Source organism: Myotis myotis, unplaced genomic scaffold, assembly GCF_014108235.1.
Source record: "Myotis myotis isolate mMyoMyo1 unplaced genomic scaffold, mMyoMyo1.p scaffold_m19_p_2, whole genome shotgun sequence".
Lineage (NCBI taxonomy): Eukaryota > Metazoa > Chordata > Mammalia > Chiroptera > Vespertilionidae > Myotis > Myotis myotis.
Genome location: NW_023416324.1, coordinates 187190337 through 187214714, shown reverse-complemented (window position 1 = coordinate 187214714; position 24378 = coordinate 187190337). Strand labels below are relative to the sequence as shown.

At 36.4% G+C, this 24378-nt stretch overlaps 1 protein-coding gene across 9 annotated transcripts in view; it reads right to left on the bottom strand.

Moving 5' to 3' along the window:
- Window positions 1-10: 10 nt before the first annotated feature.
- The window catches only part of MECOM (MDS1 and EVI1 complex locus), a 582697-nt gene continuing 558329 nt past the window's right edge, over window positions 11-24378 (bottom strand). For 5 of the 9 annotated variants that reach the window (XM_036350937.1, XM_036350938.1, XM_036350944.1 and 2 more), the window contains 8 exons: window positions 23954-23980; window positions 18289-18455; window positions 17144-17221; window positions 12627-12796; window positions 10159-10303; window positions 6347-6583; window positions 5135-5318; window positions 11-1586 (listed from right to left, as the gene is read on the bottom strand). In XM_036350937.1, the coding sequence (XP_036206830.1) occupies window positions 1452-1586; window positions 5135-5318; window positions 6347-6583; window positions 10159-10303; window positions 12627-12796; window positions 17144-17221; window positions 18289-18455; window positions 23954-23980 (1143 nt within the window). In that variant the 3' untranslated portion in view covers window positions 11-1451. The remainder of the gene's footprint in view (window positions 1587-5134; window positions 5319-6346; window positions 6584-10158; window positions 10304-12626; window positions 12797-17143; window positions 17222-18288; window positions 18456-23953; window positions 23981-24378) is intronic. The other 4 variants (XM_036350939.1, XM_036350940.1, XM_036350945.1 and 1 more) reach the window with 2 other exon arrangements.

Sequence of the window (24378 nt, the reverse complement as noted above, 5' to 3'; positions counted from 1 at the left end):
GAAAAAGAACCATTTTTGTAAGTCTTTATTTTTTAGTTGCTCCTCCCATAGTAATGCACTGAAAGGCATAACAGTTTATATTGTACAAAGCATTTGAAGAAAGTACCTCAACTTGCCGATTATTTCAAAATGAGATTACAAACAAAAAGAAAACAAATCTGGTTCCTCAATAAAGGGCAAAATAACTGAATACAGTCTGTTATTTACGTCTCTCTTTTAACATAAGGTCTGGAACACTTCATTTTACAAATAGGATTAACATGAACATAACATCGCACAAGCTTGCAGACAACCAGCATAAAATATGGGTACAGTTTTTAATCAGAAGAATCATGCTTCCATGAAAGAAATTATAATCGTTTATACAATTGAATCGATTTCAGTATTACAAAAACTAAGTTGCATCTATTCGCATTTAGCTCATTAAGAAAGGAAAACAAAACAACAACAACAACAAAAGGAATGTTAAGAAAAGCCGAACACCATTTGGCACTCCCCATACACAGGTCTAGTCACCTTGGTCCTTGGAAATTCGGAAAGGGGCGTGCCTCAGACTTCAGAAAGTAGTGGCTGACTGGAACAGTGCTATTTTAATCAACAAACAATAGTTTGCCAACAAATAAATACAGGATACACGCAACACACACAAAAATTAAACATTAAAAAAAAAACAGTGACATGATTGTCTAAAATAAAAGATGTTATTACAAGGATTTGGCAAACATGTATTAGTGTAGTGGTACAGTGATACTGGTGATGGACAGGTTACTTAACCTTTTTTTGAGCATTGAACATCCATAGTTTACAATATACACATACCCTTTCTCCCTAATTTTAAACAATGTACGTAAGAAGGCAAAAGTTAATGGGAAACAAGTACTCCCTGTTATCAGTTTCTCTAATAATCGAGTGTGCATTTCATCCAACTACTTCCATCTTCAAAGGGTTAAATTGCAGAAAACTTTAACAAAGAAAAAAAAATTAAATCTGTAATTAAAAGCAACTGTTCCCAATCATGTGTCAGGTGATCTTGGACAAAAAAAAAAAAAAAAAAAGAATTCAGTTTCTATGGAGTGTTCGTTCCTATCAATGCTGCCATCTCAACTGCCCCTCTCCCCCCACCCCCTCTCTGGGGCAGGGTGGACTGGAAGATGCCTTTTCCCCAGCAAGGTTTTCATGTTCATTGAATCGCTCTCAGTCGCATCGATCCTCCAGAAGTCAGCAGCTGCCTTTGCTGTGCAAAACAAAATATCGAGAATAAATAGTTTCCTTTTTTCTTTCTTTCTTTTGCTTTCTTTCTTTTATTACTCATTCAGTTTAAGGTCACCGGACTTTAAATGAGTGACCCTTTGGGTTTCTAAGGCATTCTGCTCAGCAGTCTTTTAAATAGTCCTATAGGAAAGAGCCGTGCTACTGCTGGACTTGGTCCCACTCTGTCAACCTTGGGAATGTCATACGTGGCTTATGGACTGGATGGCGCTGGATTCCGCGGCAGCCCTTGCCATACTGTGCCACACGTTGGGAGAACTGTGGGATGTCGAATGGAGGGACTCCTTCTCAGACAATGACAACATCATAGCATATGCCTGGGGTAAAAAAAAAAAAAAAAAAAAAAAAGGAGAGTCTCAGTAAATGGCATTTGAAATACATCACTTTTAATTTGCAGAACAGTATTGGTGAATGTCAGAGAGAGAGAAGGGCTGAGTAGGAGCTGCCCCATGGGAGGGTTTGAAAAAGCGTGGAACATTTTTGTGTGCTTGTGTTTTAATGACATGGAATTACTGCTGGCCTTCAGTGCCTAGGGACCAAAACAGTGATATGATCTACAGAACAAAACATTAATTACCCTATCTAACATTTCAGTAGTGCCTCCATTAAGAAACAGGAGTCATCCCCTCCAACCATAAATCAATCATGCATCCACTGTCCCTGCACACATTCAACTCACCAAAAATATCATCGTGTGCTTATGATGGAAACTGCAAATATGAATAAGACATAGTCATATTTGACAGCACTGTGGTCTAGTAGAAGAAACAGTCCATGGACTCCTGCACTTTATAACTGAGAGTACTGAAGGTGAAGTGACTTGCTCAAGGTCACTTGACCAGTTAGTGAAGAGAAATAATTTAAATTTACTTCTGCCTAACTTTTAATTCAGTGTTCTTTTTCCAGTTCCCTTCCATACTTGAAATAGTCAATGTTGACACCCAAAGACTTTGAAAGCTGAGGTAGATCAATCAGGTCTATCAAACAATAAAATAAGACTCAAGACCCAACAGCATTCTGACCCACGTGTGCTCCAGTGCCTGCCGCGCAGTAGGTGCTTGGAAGTGCTCTGTGCGGAAGTGCCCTTTCTTCCCTGTTATCATGTCAAATTCTAAATAACTGTTCAGCGAATCCGCCACTTGCTGCCAAGTAAAATATTCAAATGAAATGTTTGGTCTTGACTTGGGAGTGAACTTTTCACTGTTGATTTGCTATTGTTGGTCTCATCCATTGCTAAACTTGCTTGTCAAAATGCTGCTGAAGTGGAATCATTAAAGTCCTGCCAAAGACATTCCACTGTCTGTAAACAAAGACAAAATGCCTCTGTTGTGAAGCAGAATTTCATCTCTGGGAGTCATGCTGAGACATGTGGCTGGTCTGTGGTTTCTTCCTAATCATGGCATTCAGTTAGAAAATCTGCCCTTGCAGGCTGCTTTTGATTTGCTGGGTCATCGCTCTAAATGTACACATTTGACTTTTATGTATGCAAGTTGCCTTCTGGACCTCTACAAAATCTCAGCAGATATCTAACAAATATGTCCTAAGCCTCTACTCTATTCCAGGCACTGTGTTAGGTCTCAGGGAACCAAGGATAAACAATACCGAGTCCCTGTCCTTTGGATAGTTTAAAGTATGGGTGACATGAGCATGGAAATGAAACTATCTATTCTAATTATGTATCCAGTGTTAGAGAGCAGAGATAAAAACTATTATGAAATGGTTTTCAACGAAACCTATTCTAATATTTAGAAGGCTGAGTACAGAGACAATTTTGGAATCCTGAGTTTTAATCCTGGCTTCTCACCTCAACTTGTTGTGTGACCTTTGGCAAGTTGCTTAACCTTTCAAGGTCACTTTCCTCATATGAAATGGGAATAATAAGAAAAACCTGCCTCCAAGGGTTGTGGGGAAATCACAAGCACTAACTTCCATAAAGTGCCTAGCTCCATGTACCTAACATAAATAGTACCTAGAATCATGAAATCCATTTTTGTAGGATAAGGTTTTTCAGAGAGGATTCCAGATAGCATGTAGCCACTGTTGTATTAGTCAACTATCTGGGACTCGATCACTATGAAAATCATAGAGTAAATAGAGGAATGTTTTGAGTAAAGCATCTGCCTTTTTGGTAATCAAAGGAAATAAACATTTTCATGCACAAGGATCAGTTTCCAGCCCATAACTGAAAGTTAATAACAGTCGAAAAAATGAATAAAGAGACTCATGAAAGACAGTTTGCAGAAAGGCCTGACTATTTTCAAACCAATACATATGACATTATCAAGTAACAATAAAAATATGAGCTAGGATTGCAAAATGCTATTATTTCTGGTGATGGTAATTGTTAGCTCAGCTGGGCAGTCACTTTATGTCAAAAATGCTGGTACTGAAATATATCACAACAATTACCTCTAGATTTTTAGGCCCTTCTGCTTTCTATTCACTTCTGACAGCTTAAAGGATTTTTAGGTCTTATGTCTTATAATGAAAAGCATTTTTGTGGAATAAGTTTTAATAATTAAAAAGACCAAAGAAAACCAGGGTCCCCCAGTATCTCTGATCAACTAGGAAGGAAGAATGGAGAATCGAGGGTTTAAAACAACATTGGCCACCTCTTATGGTTGCCTCAAAGTGAAAATGAGGTCTACTCTGGCTAGTTCACTTTTCACATTAGAAACAGAACAATTCATTTGTGTCCCTATTGACTCATGGAGCAGAAAGAGCCCTTAGATATCTTCTCCATTCACCCCACTTTACAATGAGGACATGGCGCCTACAGCCATGGTGCTCTGTTCTCAAGTTCATGGAGTTTGGAAACTCCAGTGTTGGGGCAGGCTGCTCTTACTTAAGTTAAGAAAGAACATTTATGTTGCCTATTAGCATAAGTGATATCTTAGAGTTTTTATGAATTTACTGACATGTAAAAACATATATTATTCCGTTGGCAAAATTTTTTTGCCACCTTAGTTGATATATGAGCACATTTGCTCTTAAGAGCAGCCCAAAACATCTCAGTCAAATAGAAAATTCATATGATCACCACTTCCAAAATGAATTAATGAGTCAAATACGTAGACCAAAGCGACCAACAAATATGGTAATAACAGGAAGTGTTGTTTTTTTTTAATTGATCTGAATAAACAATCTGGTTGAGTGCAGGTGTCACACAGAAAGTGCTGACTTCGTCTTTTTGTGATAAAAGATCTGAGGCTCTTTTAATTGGTATTTAGGGATCATTAAATGGATTTATTTTAGTTACCATAGAGCTGATAGAATGCTGTAGAGTCCAATGAAGTTGGGCACTACTCACTAATTCATTCAATAAAAATTGATATATTTTATTTCCAGATCTACTTTTAAGTTGCTGCAGACTATTGGCAACTCACTTTATCTCTGATTTTCAGTTTACTCCTAAATTCTATAATTAAATGACTTATAAATTAACTATATAAAGCAAGGCATACAAAAAATAGAGGATAAACTTTACTTTCTAAAATATCTTAAAATATAATCAGGTTGACAAAAATTATAGACACAAGGCAATTAGAAAACAATTCTGATGTAATATATAAGTAGGTGCAAGCAACATTATGGACCATCAATACGGGAGCAAGGGAACTGGGACATAAAGGAGCGATTATTACAGGATAGGGTTTGTCACAGAGTTTCTGTGCAGAATGCAGCCATATTAATTGCTGTATTGGTTAACTATTCTGGATTCAGTCACAGAAAGTAAAGCTTTGAACATTGTGAGTAAAGCATCTGAACCTGTTCAGATTCTAGAATACTGCAAACCAAGAATAGCTGTCTTTCGGCACCAAAGGCAGGCTGTCACCAGGATGCTATACTGCTGGGAGATATATACCTGTGATTTGGACTTTCTGTGTAACGGCTGTTTAAGTTCCTCTGGCACATGGGAAGTACTAAAAGAAGAGAGCTCAGCTTCAGTATATTGATTATCTTCCATTTTCCTCATTTTGAGGCTATCTGTGAAGTGCCTTATATGATCTAGAGCAGAAAGTCCAATTTTGTATTCTTCCTCTTTATACCTAAAATGAACCAATAGGAGAGCACAGAGGATTTTTTTTTCTTTTTCAGTTTGTTATGCAACCAAATCACTTTTCATTTGAATCTATACAGTTGTCGAATGTCATATTATATTTGCAGGAAGAAGTAGCATGCATCAATTATTGGGTGCTTTAAAAAGTTCACACATATTGATATTAAGATATATTTCTTTCAAAATTTTTCAGAAGTAAAGCAAGCATATATTTGACATAAAGAGGTAAAGTCAATGACATGTGGAATCAGCAATGCAGTGGAGACAGAATTCATACCTTTATCATTTCCATTTAAAATAAAGCCAGTTATGATAATATTTAGTTAGCACCCACTATCCATATGAAAATATAATATTCCTATCAATTTAACTATTTGGTTAATTTTCCATGTAAAAATCTGTCATCTATATGGATTACATATATATCAAGTGAAGTGAAATTTATCTCAATAATATTTAAGTAATAATACCAGATTATTGAATGAATTAGATAATGTTGAAATCTCTATTTTTCTTTAAGTTTTTTAGATAGAGTCTAAATAAATGCTTGGGTACTTGTGTAATTTCCATTTACCCTTCCTACCTCAGATTAATCAGAGTTCCACAAACACTGATATATTTATATGCTAGTGGGTTATGTTGATGGCCATATCATCCTTACTCCACTGTATATGCTTTGCTAACTCAAATTCAATTTTTATGATTTATTACTCACAAACTGCGTATCACCTGTAGTATTGCTCTAATGCAGTGGTTCTCAACCTTGCTGCACATTAGAATCACCTGGGAATCTTTTTAAAATCCTGATTTCTGGGCCTCATCCTCCGGAAATTCTGTTTCTTTGTTACTAATGTTGTGGCCCCATCCCATAACAAAGAAACAGAATTTCTGGAGGATGAGGCCCAGAAATCAGGATTTTAAAAAGATTCCCAGGTGATTCTAATGTGCAGCCAAGGGTGAGAACCACTGCTCTAATGGAAGAACAGAGCCAGAAGAATTATAATCTGAGGCACTTACCTCACTGGGGATGTCTTGCAACTCATCTCCAGGGTGCTGGTTTCCTCATAGTCATCCTCAGGGTTTCCTTCATGTAAATTACTCGTCACTGGTTCCTTTCCTGTTTTTCCAGTAATATCATTGTCTTCATCCTCCTCATCCAACAGCACCTCATCTTCAACTTCTTCATCATCCAGTAAATCTGAATTTTGACTGGTCACTAAAGCCTTCTCATCCTTAAAGTGACTGCCATTCATTCTTTCAAAACCACAAAAAAGAAAGGGGTCCAGTTACTGGTTTCCTGTTTAAACATGCATTTAGCTTTATTGTTGTGTCTTCGTGACAACAGTTTACCTTTTTAACACTTCGATAGTAATTTTATTGTTTATGTTTTATGGCAACCATGGGAAAAAAATGTAACCTCACAAATAAGAAAATAAAGAAAAAAATAATTGGGTGATTATTCAGATTATAAATAGAGCCTCCAGCAGAACTGGAAAAACAATCCAGTCTCCGATTCCTTATCAGGCTCTTGCCTGATAAATGATATCGTTATATATGATATAAAAAGCACACCAATGTTTTCTCTACATAATGTTACCAAATCACCACATAAGTACCCACCAATTAAAATAATAGATTTCTGGAAAACTCATATCCCTGAGCAACATTGAAAAAAGGCCAACACACATGTCTAAAGTGAATCTAAGAGTTCCAAAAAACTGGTAAGGTTGCTGCCAAAGACCAACCAGTATTAGATATTTCTAGGTAACATTGGTGGTACATGCCACTTAGACATCTAGTCACACTTGGAAATATTTGAGGGTGCACTTCTTTGTATCACTTTCAAGTTACCCTTGATGGCTTGAATGTAAAAAAGTTCCTTTATCCCACGATAACATTGAGGTGGGAAATGATCTAAAAATGTAATTGTACAAATGCCTTTTGAAGCTTACTTAAGCAAGCATATCAAATATAATGATAAAAAGGAAGACTATTATATTTAAAAAGTTATTTGTAATATTTTAGGTTGTGGCTAGAAGGATTGCAATATGTGACTCAAAAGTTTAATTATAAAAAGAGTTAAATTATATAGACATCCTAATTTAATGCATTTGAGAGCATTTATGAAACCAGGATAAATTTTTCCGGCTTTAAAGTAAACATTAAAATATGTGTAAATTAAAGTTAAATTTCATGGTAGAATTTAAAAGTTGAAAATAAACTACAAAATAATTATGACTTGTTTTGTGTAAGTTTTGGGAACGTTTTTGTTCATACAACAAGGAGAGAGGGTGAGGCAGAACAGACTGGTGGCAAATGCTTGGGCTGTGGATATTTCAGAGAATGTCTTCTCCTAACTATCTCCTTTTAAAGATATATGGCCAGGGAAGTGAAGACACTTGCCCAAGTTCAGAAAGCTTTTTAAAGATTAAACCATCATAGGCATCTAAGTGTTCCGATTCCTGGGCCATTCAAAATATTTCCATTTTGTTTTATTTACTAATTAAAAAACTTGCTGACACTGTTATGTTATTCTTACAGTCATGTGCAATTTTAACATTTAATGTAACTATTTTCCAGATTATGGAAAATCAGGTACCAGTGATAAATCCATCACTTTCCCACATTTAGAAATATAAGAGCACTTAAAATTTAGATTCCCAGGGTAAACAATAAATAAAACAATCTTGGGTGTGACAGATGCACATAGAAAAAACCTATTTAACCAGCAAAAATCATATCATCATTATTAAGGTTTTTTATACAACTAATCTCTTAACCTCTTTTATCAGAGAATGATGAAAACATGTTTTGCACAGACATAATTATTAGTTTCCAGTTACACTGCCAACTTGTTCTTTTAAATGGATTGAAATTGTTATTTTAAAAAATGAAAGAAAAAGTAAAAGAACAAAAGAGTGCATGGATGAAAACCAAAATTAACAAAGCCAACATGATTAAGAAAGCCTATTTGTTAATTATGCTTTCAAATGTGGCAACTTATCGAGGATAAATTATTCATCAAAAGTAGTCTGATAGGAGATGGGGGGGTAGTGAGATGACTCAGTCTTCTTACTTCTGTGCTGTTTAGACATGTTGAAGCCAGATGTTGCAGCTATAAAGTTCACAAATCTCCAGTTAAGGGCTAGAAAATCTGAATAGGCATCTCAGAACACAAATTATGCTTTTTGTTTGTCTACTACTTCTTATTTGCATCATGTAAATATCATTATCAAAATGTAAGATTATCTTTCTTACTTGTTACTAGTATGTACTTTTGATTCTCTCTCTCTCTCTCTCTCTCTCTCTCTCTCTCTCTCTCTCTCTCTCTCTCTCATGAGCAGAGGAAAAGATACATCCAACTGCACTTCTTAGAGGCTGAAAAAGGCTACACAATAGCAGATCTCTCCTTTTTTCCTTTGATACACTTTTAAACAACTTGAAGGATAGAAGTGGTTATATATTTTTATGTTATTTTGGGAAATAATGTTTATTTGAAGCTTGCCTTAATGGAAGAATTGTCTAACATAATTAACTTTGACTTTTAATAGCATCAAAAATAGAGAACACTAACAATGATACTTGTGTGGTGAAAAGTAATGGTACTTTTATTAACTAATTCCATATGACTTTAAAATTTACAATGTAGTGCCCTGGCCTGTGCGGCTCAGTTGTTGAGCATCGACCCATGAACCAGGAGGTCGAACACAGCTTGATTCCTGGTCAGGGCACATGCCCAGGTTGCAGGCTTGGTCCCCAGTAGGGGGTGAGCAGGAGGCACCTGATTGATGATTCTCTTCATCATTGATGTTTCTATCTCTCCCTTTCCCTTCTTCTCTGAAATCAATCAAAACATTTTTTTAAAATTTGTGATGTAGCATCTTAATAGAATAGGCCATTGGATAGTTACATTTAGAAATATCTGATTCTCAATATTGTATATTTAATTATAACTTACAGATAAGAAAAATTCAGTAGTTTTGGTAAAATCATGTTTCATTAACTTCATATAAAATGTAAAACACTAGGTAAGTGTTATTCTTATTAGCAGCATTAAAAGTTTTCTTTATGAATTAAACCGTATGTGCTTAATGTTGATGATGAGACAAGAGGGATCCAGTGCACCAGGAAGCTAAAAGTAAGGATGATCCTACCCACTGAAACCAACATGACAGAATTCTATGGGCATGCCCTGATAGCATATAAGGAGGTGATAGAATCTTATTAAGAAGTCTCCAATGGTTTCTAAAAGGAGATGTATATGACACTCAATGGGTACTTTATACAATATGTACATATACATAAATATATATACAGATATATACAGTCATACATATAGTCATAAAATATGTAATATATACAACACATGACGTATAATAGTAGCCACTATTGCCCAGTGATTCAAATGAATCCCTGTGGTGTTGTTATTCCCTTCTCCTTGGTAATTTTTGATAAAATATTCTAGTTAGCTATCAAGAAAGGCAGAACAGACTGGTGGCAAAAGCCTGGGCTCTGGAATCAGTCAGCCCAGGTTGAATCCCACTTATCACTTATATGACCTCTGGCAAGTGTTTTAACCTTAGATGTCTCTATTTCCTTCAAAGATAAAATTACATAATAATGGTCACTATCTGGTAGTCTTACTAAGACAGTTAAATGAATTAATCCATGTGAAGTGCTTAGAAGAGCATTTCGTATTTAATCTCAAAATAAGTGTCAGCCACGGGTGGTAGGAGTAACAGTAGTATATTAATAACAAAAATAAACGCAGCAAATGTATCTGGAAAGATGTTCATTTCAGAAATCACGAGTTTAAAAACCAGCTTTACCTCTCCTCTGTGTTCCTGGGAGACTGGCTGCCATGGTTGCTATTCCCAATGAAATTTCTAATTTCTGTGAAGTAAGCATCTTCTTTGTCATCAAGAATCGCACCTGTGCTTTCCAGTTCAGAATGAGGCGAAGATGTTGCTGTACCTGAGGGGAGAGAAGGCCTTGTGTGAAAAAGACTATTATTTAGATGGCAACTTATTTTGAATTGCATTCCTTCTTCATTTGGTCAGTGTTGTTTCCCCAAACAGGCTCTTTGAATAGTAATAATGGTAACTTTAGGAGGTCAAGGCCATCCTAATTTATCACAGTACACATGCCAATGAAAGTCCCTTGGGGAATATTTTGAACCATTGGACTCATGAGGTATAGTCTCCCAAAGATGTTATTTCTCCCAGTAGCTTCCTCTTATTCCCACTGTGACATGGGAACGGTTTTGTGCATACAATGAGGGTGAAGCAAATTATAGAGAAGTCTTAAATGGCTTCTGCCAGAAGAAACTACATCCGTCCCGGTTGCAGTCAACATGTATTTATTGCTCCAGTGCTAAAGTGTGTTAGCAAAACAGACAGACAACATGCAGAAAATTCTGCATTCTGACTTGGTGGGCTGAGCCATTAGTAGACCGTGCGCGGCAGTAAGAGGACAATACTGGATGGTCTTCCGGTTCTTTACCTAAAACATTTAGAATCATAATACCTGCATCAACAGATTGTTGCAAGGCTTCCATAAATGTACACAATTATAAACACTTCATATGTGGTCAGACTCTACACTAACAGTCACCTCATGCCCACAAAATATTGGCAATTTAATAGTTCATCACAATAGTCTAGATGACAAAACCAAGGTGTTTAGAACTTCCCTCAAATTAATACATTTATAATCTGGGTCAACAAGTAAGTATTCAGCTATGACACATTACATTTTTTAACTTATCTATTTTATTCCTGAAATAATTTTAACTAGAACTTTTTCATAGCATACTGTAAGGGTGCACAGTATTGGAAAGTATAGCCAATCCTATATAATAAAGAGGTAATAAGCAAATTGACCATCATGCCCTCGCACAACATGGCTGCCCCCATGTGATCACAAGATGGCCACCACAAAATGGTCAGCAGGGGAGGGCAGTTGGGGGAACCAGGCCTGCAGGGGAGGGCAATTGGGGGCAACTGGGTTGACAGGGGAGGGCAGTTTGGGGCAATCGGGCCGGCAGGGGAGCAGGTAGGCATTGATCAAGCTGGTAGGGGAGTGGTTAGTGGGTGATCAGGCTGGCAGGGATCAGGCTTAAACAGGCAGTCAGACATCCCCTGAGGGGTCCCAGATTGGAGAGGGTGCAGGCTGGGCTGATGGACACCCTCCTCCTGACCCCAGTGCACAAATTTTGTGCACCGGGCTTCTAGTATTGTATATTGGATTAGACTTCTGTCTCTAAAATCTGATATTTTAAAATCATGATCATTCGATTTCTCGTTTTGGGGAAAATGAACAGTATATAGCTCTAAGTAGTAGTCATCCAAGATTGTAAGTTATATGCCTGTACAGTGGAGGAAGAATTCATTAAAAAATTGCATTCCCTAAGTAAAGATTTATACTTTGTATAAATCCAATTCTTTTCTGTTCTTAAAAATCTCTTTTCCTGAACTCCATACTCACCCTTTCCTCCCACCCCCAAATTACTTTCTTAATTCTCTGGAAACAAATTGTGGCTTCACAGATTGGCTCCACACACATATGCCAGCAGGGAGATGTTAATGGCTTAGTATCTAACTATTGGAATCCAAAGGCAAGAAAAACCACCATCTCTTCTGCTATGTGCTGACAGGTCTGGGCTAAGGGAAGTTTTTTTGTGTGTGTTGTGTGTGTGTGTGTGTGTGTGTGTGTGTGTGTGTGTGTGTGTGTGTTGTTTTTTTGCCACTTTTAACTTAATTCTACATCAGAATTTGTGACCAAAACCACATACCACTGTCATTTGTTATGGGTGACTCTGATCGTGTCCACAATCTCCTATCGCTGATCTCTAACAAAGTTACCCAGCAGAGGTTCTCCCAGCTCCAGAACTGCTGCAAAAGCAGCCACGGGTTTCTGGTCAATATTCAGAACGTGGTGTTCTGGTGCTGCACTCCGGAAATCCTACACTCCCGGGGCACAGTCTGTGCCAATAGGTGGAAAGATTGTTCCCTGCAATTCAGGAAATCTTGATTTCTAAGTCTCCTGAGAGTCTGAGTCATGCTCCTCTTGGAGACTGCCCACTGAGATGAATCCGGGAGAAGAAAAGATCATTCAAACAAGGCTCTGAGTTGTATATTATTCAATGATCACATCATCCTAAAATCTCCAGGAAAACATGCTGCAAATTTTTCCAACAGAATCTGATTCTAGAGTCCATGTGGAATGAGAGAAGCGAGATTAACATTTCACATTTTAAAAAAGCCATCGTTTCCTCACAACACAACTGATTACCTACCAGACATGTTCCCATTCTCATGTTTCTTTAGGTGTCTGTCTAAGTTGGTTTGTTGACCAAAACACCTATCACATAAATGACACTTAAAGGGCTTCTCCTTATTGTGGATGTTGCGAACATGCCGCTGCAAGTTAGAAGATATGCTAAAGGATCTGTCACAGTATTTGCACCTGAAAAATAAACACAGAAAATGTTGGCAGGCAAATCAAAAGATATTTCTCAAGAACAGTAACCCTAATATCCAGAATTATCACCTAGAAAACAACATTTTGGAGAAACGGCACAAGCAAGAACACTGTTCACACAGTCAACTTTTCAAGTCCAATAGACTGATTGCTTTAAAGATTCTCATGACTTTATGAAAAACGATAATAAAAATATTGGTGAGTTGATGGATCCTAAATTTACTAGCGTAATCAGTTCTAATATTTAAAACCTCGTAAAATTAAACTTCGTAATATTAAACCTCGTAAAATTAAGAACATTAAGAACTAGCAGTATTGTTTTACTTTCCTCTGAGAACAATTCAATCATTTTCAAACAAACATGCAGCAAATCCACAAATTCTGCAAATAAAGTGAAAAGATCATTTTTTATTTAAAAAGTCAGTTTAATTAAATACTTTCTCAGTCAATTCACTTTCTCACTTGCTAATCCTAAAGGAAATTCTTTTATCTTCTCCAAAATAGCAATAGACTTTCCAAACTTTTAAAACTGAAAAAATGTGAATAGTTTAGTCTGATACCAAAGATACTGATTTTTATAATCTGTAGTGATTAAGATCCCCCAAATCCTTTACTCTATTAATTTTTAAACTTACAAAAGAAAGTAAGAGTGCCACTACATCCTCCTTTCAGAATAAAAACAAAAAAGCCTCCCTTCACTCACCTCCCTTCTCCACTCCCCCAATTTTCCATTTCTATTTTTGTTAAAGTGTCTGTAGCCGTTCTGAACCAGGTCAGTTTTTCAGGAAAGCACTTATTATTAGTCAGCTAATGTTTGGAAGTTTTCCTTTAGACACAAAATGAAAATGCAGTCCCTCTCCCACCCAGCCCTTATGGTTGAGGAAAACAAGTGGTAATTTATGGGGTATCCTCTAGCATGTTCAAGTAGAGATTACATTATGTGTTTTGTATTTTTTTGTATATATACTGCTTGAAGGAAAAACACCAAGTTTCTCCAGATAACTTTTAAGTGAAAATTTTTAACTTAGCAGCCAGAAATTTCTTCACTCATTCTTCCATGTGTGAAGGGCCCTTCTCCTCCCACTTCTGAATGCAGACTCAGTGGCTCAAGTGCTCTCCATCAAAAATCACCCCAGTCCACGCCAAGTGTTTGGGCTTCTACGGCTGTCTCTAGGTGATGCCAGAAGTCTCGTTAGCTCAGTGGGGAAAAGAAATCTGTTAAACTAGTTACTTTGGCATAGTATCAATAAACCAACTCAAGGACTGATTTAATTTTCCCCTTTAAGAAACTATTCTGGCATCATGAGGTTCCTTAACTTTCCCCACTTATAATATTAATTTAAAAGTGTGTGAAACCCCACGTTGATAGTAGTTGTAATATTTTAGCCTCTGTTTTTGAAAAGAAAAAAATATATATACATACACACACACACACACACACACAGGATGGGGCAAAAGTAGGTTTATAGTTGTTCGTATGGAAAATAATACAATAATTAATAAATAATCATACAAGAATAAACCCTGTTTCACGAACTCACAACTGTAAACTTACTTTTGCCCCACCATATGTGTGTGTGTATATATATATATATATATATATATATATATATATATATATTGAGTGAGAGAGAGAGAGAGAGAGAGAGAGAGAGAGAGAGAGAGAGAGTGTCTTGGCCTTCTCCATAATAGTCAACTTCCTGGGCTCACTGAAGTTGACAGCCATGGTACAATGAGCACAACTGTGTTGTATTCTAAGCAGAACAACCTGGGAAATACTGAGAGAGAAAACGTATCTTCCCATAAAACACTTTAGAAAAACACTTTAGAAAACTTTCCACCAGAACAGTTTCTACACAAATTGTAAGGAAGAGAGATTTTGTCATTGACATGCTCCCAACTTTCTGCCTGTATGAAAAGGGGCTTTTCCAAATTTAATAAACATCATCCACTCTAATATAAATAAAATTGGCCAATAAGGATAATAATTATCTGTTACTTTGTATCTTTCCTTTGTTAATGTCTTGGCCAAAAGGTTGAGTGCTCTTAAATAAAAAATTTAAAAAAATCATTCCATTCTCCTCAAATAAATTAGTAGGTGGTTAAAAGCCTAAGCTTCAGAAATACTTAAAATGAATAAACACGTAGCATAATCAGAAGCAATAAACTAGTGAGAATTTGTATGTAAACAGGGTCACGAGAGCCTTTGGGGTCAAGCATGAGATATAAACCTGACGTGAGAGCTCCAGGCCTGGGTTTTAATTCTGGGTCTATCAACACCTGACTTTATAGAAAGCAATTAGCATCCGTGGATCTGAATCTGTTCAGTTGTTAACCAGAGAGCTGGGTAAATAATTAATTAAGATCTCTAGCTATGCACATATTCTGGTTTGTGTTTTTAAAAATACACAGACAATAATAGCCCCATATTTGAGATGGAATAATACCACTGAATTGAGGTATAAGGAAAGAGTAAAATAAGCATCTATAATAATAAAAGTGTAATATGCAAATCAACCGAATGACCGAACAGCAGAACGACCGTCCGGATGACCTTCCAGATGGACCATGTTATGACACCCACTGGCACCAGGCCAGGCAAGGTGGGTGCAATGCAATTGGTTGGGGGCCTGGCCATTGCCCCACGATTGCCCTGCAGAGGGAGGCCCAGACCACTAGCCAGCAGGGTGATTGATCAATCGGGGGGCTCCACAATTGCTCCAAAAAGGGAAGGCCAGGCCACTGACCAGCAGATGGCAGTGGGTGGATGAGGCCTCCCTCTGTGGGGGCGATCCATCGTGGAGTCCCGATCAGGTGGGCAGGGCCTACCTCTTTGGGATGATCAATGGCAGAGCCCTGCGATGGATTGCCCCAAAGAGGGAGGCCCAGGCTACCCAGCAGTAGCCCTGCAGCGGGTGGGCGGTGCCTCCGTCTGCGGGGGGGTGGGGGGGGGTGATCCATTGCAGAGCCCTTGCCAGGTGGGCAGGGCCTACCTCTTTGGGATGATCGATCGCAGGGCTCCCAGACTGTGAAAGGGCACAGGCTGGGCTGAGGGACTCCCCCACTCCCTCGAGTGCATGAATTCCATGCACCAGGCCTCTAGTAATATCATAGTTGCCTATGAGACCCTTGGCCATAACAAAATGTAAGTGTGGACATCTTTTGCTTAAGTAAAATTTCTGGAAATCTAAAATTTTTTTCCAAAAAGGAAAGTACTTAACAATTTACATTTATATACATCTCTGAGACCTATTATATCAAGTGTATTCTATCACATATAAAATGTAAATATTACTTATGATTAGTCATTTATAAAACATGTAGGAAAGCAAAGAATCTCAGAAAACACTTCATTAATTTCTGCTTAAGTCCCTCTAGTTTTCTCCTTAAATTTCCATTATCTTCAAATAAGCATTGGTCTGCCCATTTCTTTTATTCTTTGCATGCAAAAAGACTTTGAAACCTAATAAATAATTTATTTTTAATGGAAAAAGTGAGCATTCAGACAAAAATAATTTTACACATATGCAATGCATAAGAATTTCAAAGCAGAATGAAATTACACTATCACTAAAGATAAACAACATTCATTCTTTGAAGAAATATTTATGAGTACCTAATACTATGTGCAAAGCATTGCATAGTAAATAATGTAGGTTATATTTTAAAACTGGAAGGGAGAATACTGATTACTTTCATTCTTTAGTAAACAATAATATTAAAATTAGATATGTGCTCATATGTCTTGTGGCTGATCTTGACATTTAACAGAATAAACTAAGAGGTACTTTAGAAATTGTTGGTGGAATTGCCCCTCTTCCTATAATATGTTTTATTTTACTTGTTCGACCCCTAGTTCCACTTTTTTTTCCTTCCAGGTTTAAGATTCATTCTTTTAACCCCCTAATGAGACCTGTGGACATTAACTCAACTCTACTGGGAAAGCGAAGTAATATCCCAGTTGTTAACTCCCAGCTGAGACTTAGGTTTGAAAAAAGAGGCTGTAACGCTGTAATTATTTTCAATTAAATAGCACTAATTATTGAGAAAAGAGAGAACTAAAATAATTTTTAAATGACCAACATTTCTTAAACACATATCTGTAATAGATATTGCTAGAACTTTTAAACTGAGATATAAGAAGTTTTGATTAAATAAATTAGGACGCTTCTAATTTTCATCCTAGCCATTAATTAATTCTTCTTTGACTCAAAATTAAACAGACATACATTCAGCTATGTCTCAAAGTAGTTTCCTTTAAAATTGTGGAAATGCGTCCACTTTAATTACTACAATATTTATCAAGATATTTAGTAAAAATCATTGTCAAACCTGTAAGGCTGCTCTCCTGTGTGGGTTCTCAAGTGCCGTGTTAGGTTCGCAGACCTTGGAAAAATCTTGCCACAGTATCTGTTATGAAAAGATGTTTATAAGAGAAAGTCAGTACAATTGACTTTGTTTCACTCAAGCCGCGTAGAAGCCAGATGCTTATTCCCGATTTAATTAATCCTGCATGGAACTCACATGTCTTTGGTATTTAAAATTTGCAATAAAGCCATTCTAAAGATATAAATAACTCTACAAACGAAGGCTGCCGTTACGAGATCTGGTTGAATTTGGTGATGCATAAACAAGCAGTTTATGAAAATAGACTTTCGTTTTGATGACCCCCATACGCCTCTTTTATTAACTCTGTATCTTTATATTCATGAAACTGAGCCAGACAAGGGGATAAAAAAATGACAAGAGTCTGTGATTCTGGGTTGATGTAAACAGATTTCAAATGTTTCAACTCATTTTACATGTTGGCCGCAGTGACAACTCTCTGTACATTGAGTGGTATCAGAGCAGACAAGATGCTAAGACCTCATCCATCAAGGTATGTCCCTGGAAAATCTTTTCTGGAAACAGAGTGACATATTTTCCAAAGAGCAGATAAATTGATTTGCCTGAGTCAGATGCCACAAATTTCTGAAGACAATGTAGAAATTATAAGCGTAATTTATTTTTTTAAAAAAGAAACAAAAAACAAGCTTGATGAGTAACAAGAAACTTATTAACTAGCTTTCTTCACTTATCGACCTTATTCGTCCTTCATTAATGGCCTTATTTTTCAATGCCACGACAATTAATAAATGTATGCTTGAGGACAGTAGTAGTATACTTCGGGATGAAAATAATTAACTGTGAAAGAAAATTCATAAATATCAAAGTGAAACAAGTAGATAGTATTTGGACTGCTTCCAACCTCATTTATCACAACCAAATGGCCTGTGTTAAAATTCTCATTTAATAATAATTTTTTAAAAACCACTACTTTTATATCTCACTAAATAAAGGGTACTTTGAAGTGCTCGAGATCTATCATGGTCGCGATTAATCATCCAATCAAGAATAATTTCCAAAACAAACAGCAGGGCCTTTGAAATCAGAGGGGAGATTTTTGGAAAGGCAGTCATAATGAACTTGGCAGTTACCTGCAGGTATAGCGCTCCTTGCCTTTCCTCAGGAGGTTCTCCGGCAGGGCGTTGGGAGGCGCTCTGAAGTTGAACATGGACGGAACTGACTGTAGAAGTTCACTGGCCTCAGGTTTCAGGGCGCTGAAGCTCTCCAGCTTCTCCGCCATGTTTTCAATAGCTGACATCTGAAAGGCAAAAGCACGAAACCATGAAGGACCCATCTGACGCCTTTTCTTCTGTAATAATCCCTAGCAAACCACGAGCATCATTAATTAAAAGGAAGCATCAAATCTGCTGAATGAAACGGTCTGTAGAGAGAGAGGTCGTAGTGTCCCAATATTAAACAAACAGTAAGAGAATTTATTGATTTTGGAAATAATAAAGGTTATAAAGCCCATAAAATGCTGGGTATCCCTTTTCATAGGACCTTGGTGAGAGCATTTTATAATAATCTGATGTACAATTGAGCAATGAAATATATGAGAGATAATAAAGCTGAATTAGATTTTTATTAAATTAAGTGAGAGCATTGGTATCATGTTATGGATACCGACAGTAAACTGGAAATTATAGGGAAAGGTCCTGTAGGCCTTTCTAGTTAATAAAAACCATAGGAAGCATGGAGTCCCATGAAAAGAACTCACAGCATGAAAAACATCAAGTGTTTCAAAGTTACAGCTTAAGCCAAATGTGTCTAACTCAGAAAGAAAAATTAAATGGGTAAGAGGTGTTTTGCCTAAAACGATGTTTATTAATATCTGGAATACTACATTTTAAATGGGATCATATATAAAGAATTTTGATGACATATTCATTTGTTTTGGACAAAGAGTGAGTGGGAAGGACAGTTCATAATATTATAACTTCATATTACATAACTTGGCATGGGTGTTATAAGGGGAGTAATTAGTATAATCACATTCTTAGAGAAGTATTCTTGGAAGAAATCTACGCTGCCTAATTCTTCCCCTCAAACAATCTAACTTATTTTGCTTATAATCTTCAAGTTTTTGTTCACCTGCATAAGTATTTGAAACAGTCACAATCAGAGGGTGGCACTGACTTTTAAAGTGACTTGATCCTTAACGTCCACAGTTAGTGGGACTATCCCCTTTCTTTCAACACTCTCAAAATGTTGAGTTTCCTCAGTGCTTACATTTTATTTGGAAGCTGCTTACTACTGAATTTTTAAGCAGAAAAAGCAAACTCTCAGGCCGTCTTGTTAAATCAACTCTCCCATTATTTATTTGGTTCTCAGGGCACTATGCCACTGGAGAGCTCAGAGAGCTGTTAAAAAGGTGTTTGCACTCTATATGCACTCTGTATGTTTCTCAAAGAACTGGGGTGGTAGACCAGAAGGCTCCAAGCAAGGATTAAAAATGGTAACAACTGCACAGTCAAGCAACTGTTCAACCCAAGAGGATGATTCTTTTGCTGATGAGATGGCAGGACAGAGCTGGAGGCCTAATTCATAAGCTCAGGTTAAAAATAAGCAGCAACACTTCCCACTCAAAAGGAAAATTAAAAAAATAATTCATTCCGTGGACATGCACCTGGACAGAACACCATTGACTTCTTAAAGTAGAGCAAAATCTTCACAGAATGTCCTGAACAAGATTCTCTTCTTACAAAGGGAATATTTTATGCTCCCTTCTTCAAATGACTATTCATGCTGCAGTTAGCTCTCTTTCTTTTCTCTTTATCCTGGAGCCTGCCCTCTCATTTCATGCTGGGACTCCTACAAATTGCAACGTACAGGGTTCCACTGCCAATTTGCCAAATGTCTTTCATCAAACACGGTGCAAAAAAATCTCAGAGGAAAGTCAAGATACATTTACTTGTCAGACGACAAATGTGAACGCATTGGGAGGCAGTAGGGGCTGTAAGCTCAGGGGTTTGATTCATAATCACTCAGCTGCTAAAACATTCTCCACAGATGCAAGCGGACAGCACATTTGTCACTATGAAGGATTTTGACATGTACTGATCACAGGGCAGAGATACGGAATGATGCTGCTGCTCAGAGAGGTTGGTGGAAACTCTGTCCCTGAAGAATTTGGTCATTATCCCCCTCTAGCCAGAGCATTAGCATTTTCATATTACTTAGGATTTTATTTATTAAAAATCAATCCAGAAATATTTTATGATACTAATTTATTTGCATTTATTCCTTCTAATTGTTCCTTATAGAAAATCATTTTGATATTCCGCCCTCCATGGAATAAATTGTCTGAGTGAAAAATGACCTCTAGCCTTCAAGCTGATTAGCAGTAACAAGCCAGGGTAAGGGTCATGATCGCATATATTTATTGGGCAGAATAGAAAGTGCATGGGTGATGATTATAAATGTTTTATTTATGTACATTTAATATGTGAGTAAAGTTTCATTATCTAGTGGTTTTAAATCATTTGAGTGTCCGCCCTGCTGACACACTCAGATTCCTGTGGCAATACATCTTATAGAAACACTTTTCCTTTTATATGGAAAATAGCTTACTCATGACTATTAGTATTCCCGGCTTTCATCTATAGCTCATATAAACTACAAGTCCTTTAAGTTATTTAAGAGCAGTTGGCTGTTGGGAAATGTGTCTTGCTTTAGTAGCTGCTAATAGCTCCTTTTGAAGAAAGATCACTGTGATTATTTTACCTCAAACTGTTTTGATTTGGGAAAACCATCAAGAAACAAGAAAATATATTATGGGCTTGATGACTAATAATGACATTCTTAAAGATAATAGGGGTTACCCAAGTGCCTCTGCATAAGCCACCCCCACCTTGGGCTTCTGGTGTCAAAAGGAAGGAGGATTAAATTGGAGTGGGGAAATGGGAAAGACGACGGGAAGGGAGCTGAGGGTAGCTATTAACACTACACATAAACACACCACCACTTTCTGTCTGGCTAGCGACAATTGAGCAACATAAAAGCCATCACTGAATCCTTCCTTTCATCTTCATAAGATTTGTTCTCATAGCACTTGACCTCAGTTAAAAAGGATATATTTCCCCATTAGAACCAATAGAAGTAACTTAAACATTTGCCAGTTGGGTAGTTTAGCAGTTCTGTGACCAACCTCAGCCCTAGTGTCAGTATTTCAAATTAAGATGTTGGATTTAGATGAGCTTTATTTAGCGTATGTGTCAATACCCCCACTTTCTTTGGCTATAAGGTCTGACTTATAGGATGTTCCTCTTGAAATAACACCCATTTTACAGAAGTGGTAAGTTTTGACATTCATTTTTATAAGGTCTGACTTGATATTTTAAAAAGATGAATTGGCCACAGACAATGGGGCAGTAAGGGCCTGGGGTAAGGGGTGGAGGTGGGCTAGAGAAGTTAATGGGGGGGAAAGGGGGACATATGTAATACTTTCAAGAATAAAGAATTATTTTAAAAACAAAAAAATTTAAAGTTAAAGAAACGATGAATTGAGATAAATGGAACAGTATTTATTTTTCAATTATGAAAAATCCAATGAAGAGGGCAACATGTACTACTATGAATAAGCAATTTGCTGAGAGTGGGAAAACTAAAGGAGGAAAAGATAGATCATATATTTTAGAAATGTATTGCTCTATGCCCTATTAATGTCATAGGCTAATCTCTGATCTGTAAACGACAGTGATTTTTTTATGGAACAGTGATTTTTATTTATATATATAATAGCTGTTGATGGTATCTGCAGCCAGATGTCAGGAAAAGGAAGTCATTTCACCCCCTTCCAGTCCCCAAGAGGCTATTAACTTTATACTGACGCAAACTAATATTTAGATACAACTCCCTCATTTTTAGAAAAAAAAAAAGTAGCTATATTCAAGTAAAGTTAGTATTTTTAAAAACATTTCAGCAGGCAAGATATCATCAACTGGGTCCTAAGTACTTAGCTTAACATTGTTATCTGGCAGCCAATAATTGATGACATAAAGAAGTTTCTCATTAAAACTATTAAAGTGACAATCTGATTAAAAGAAATGATATGTCCAATGGCACCATAAATTATGTGACCTAATGTTTCACAAATTAGAGTACACATGCCTTTATCATAAAATAACTAACTTTTCATAAATAACTTCTGATGGGAAAGTTTGTAGATTTGGTAGTTTTCTATATTTATTCACTTGATAATCTTGAGAAGTCTCAAAATTATGGCCATTTGGGGGGGAAGTAAATATTCATATTTTATCATTATGTCACTCATGTATCACATTCAGCAATCATGATTATTTAGAGTTTTTTTACCACTAAAAGGTAAAAGCATGTATATTTAACATTTCCCACTAATATCCATGTTTTATAATACACATATAAATCACAGCTCTGAAGAAAACCTATGAACCAATGAAATGAGAGTGTTTTCAAAGAACCGCAATGGCAGTTACTATACTGTTGTATTATCAGCAAATGGAATATAACTTAAAATCTGAAATGGGCTTCAGTAGTTGGTAGAACCATGGCCATTTATGTAGGGGACAGCACCTTATGCTTGAAGCAGCTACCAATATAGCCACTGGAAAGTAATACTCCACCATAGAAAGTGAGGACCTCCAAGCACCTTGAGACTCAAGACCTACCAATGCCAGGAAAGGCAGATGAGGAATACTGGAAATATAGGCCAGGGATAATCAAAGAAAAACCTATACAACTTTGCCTAAGTGTCTCTCTCTCTTTCTTTCTCTCTCTCTCTCCTCATACTTTTGAAATAAATGAACGTAATCCTTAAAAGTCTATCAGGATGAGAAAAAATCATAATTCATCACATATTCCATAAAAGAAAGAAAAAGGAGGAATTTCTGGTAAAGGAAAACCAACATCAGATAGAGGAAATAAGTAAGTGTTAAAGTGCTCCAACTTCAAATAATTTATATATAATTTTATGTGGTGTCTAAAGAAAAATTGAACTGCATTCCAAAATTTTACCCATACCTCAAAAATCAGAATATTTTGAGTGAACAAAGAAAATGAAACAGCAAAAGCACATACACACAGAGGGAATTTTGTAATCGGTGTCATTTACATACATTTCAATTGACCCAAGGCTTCTTTGAGAGTGAAAACTAAATAAATACTATATTTTTCTTGAATAAAAAATAAAGTTGTCCCTTTATTGTTTATTAACTGACAACTGACTGGAAATGTAACTAAAAGCTAAGGAAGTGAGACCCAATGCTAAAAGATCCATTCATTTGCTGGATATAGTTTTTAAGCATTTATTCTTCTTTTTCCATTTAGTTAAAACCAAGTTCTGCCCTGGGATATATGGATGTATTTCCAAGTCAGCTTGTGCCTACACATAAGTTCATGTTTTATCCTTTTGAAGCCTTTATCAAAAGCATTTTTAACATGCAGATATGGGCTCCCCCAAATAATGGTTGTTTCCACTTAGTGACTCATCTCAAAGCCTCTTCTAATAATATGCTCCCAGGTGCTCAAAAAGAGTTCTACATCCAGGTATAATTATGTGGACTGAGTCAGATTTATAGAATAAACTTCCTAGAGCATTCTAAATGTCCAATTATAATGGAAAATATTTCACAGCTTCACAAGTTGAAAAACTATCTACTGAAGCCATATCATTGAATAGAAAGGGGCTCAGAATTCTTTATGCCTGTAAAGCAATTTAGAGTATAAGTTGTCCTTTTAATGCTACATTATTTTAGTCAAAAATATAAGCAGGAAACTTACCCAAGTTCTCTGATCAGGCAGTTGGAACTGGGAGCAAAATTGAAACAAAAACAAAAAATTACTTCTGTATCGGTATCTTTACCAAAATCTATCCTTTGAGAAATTAACATTTATACTAACTTAGTAATTTTGCTTATCGGGTAACTATACCTTAAGTAAAAGCTGTGGACATGAAAAAATAAATATTTTATAACACTGCTGAGCTTCCTCTATTTATGTAAATTAAATTTTAGAATCGTTTATAAACTAGAATGTTCTTTTCCCAAGAAAGCTAAATGCTGTCTACTACCAACTCTTAAATAGCAAAACAGATACTTATCTTTTTTTACTCATTGTAGAACAAGATTCCTAAATTTTACTTAAATAGCTAAAAATAGCAATTTCCTGAAAAAATATAGTCTCTTGTATTTTTACAATGTTAATAA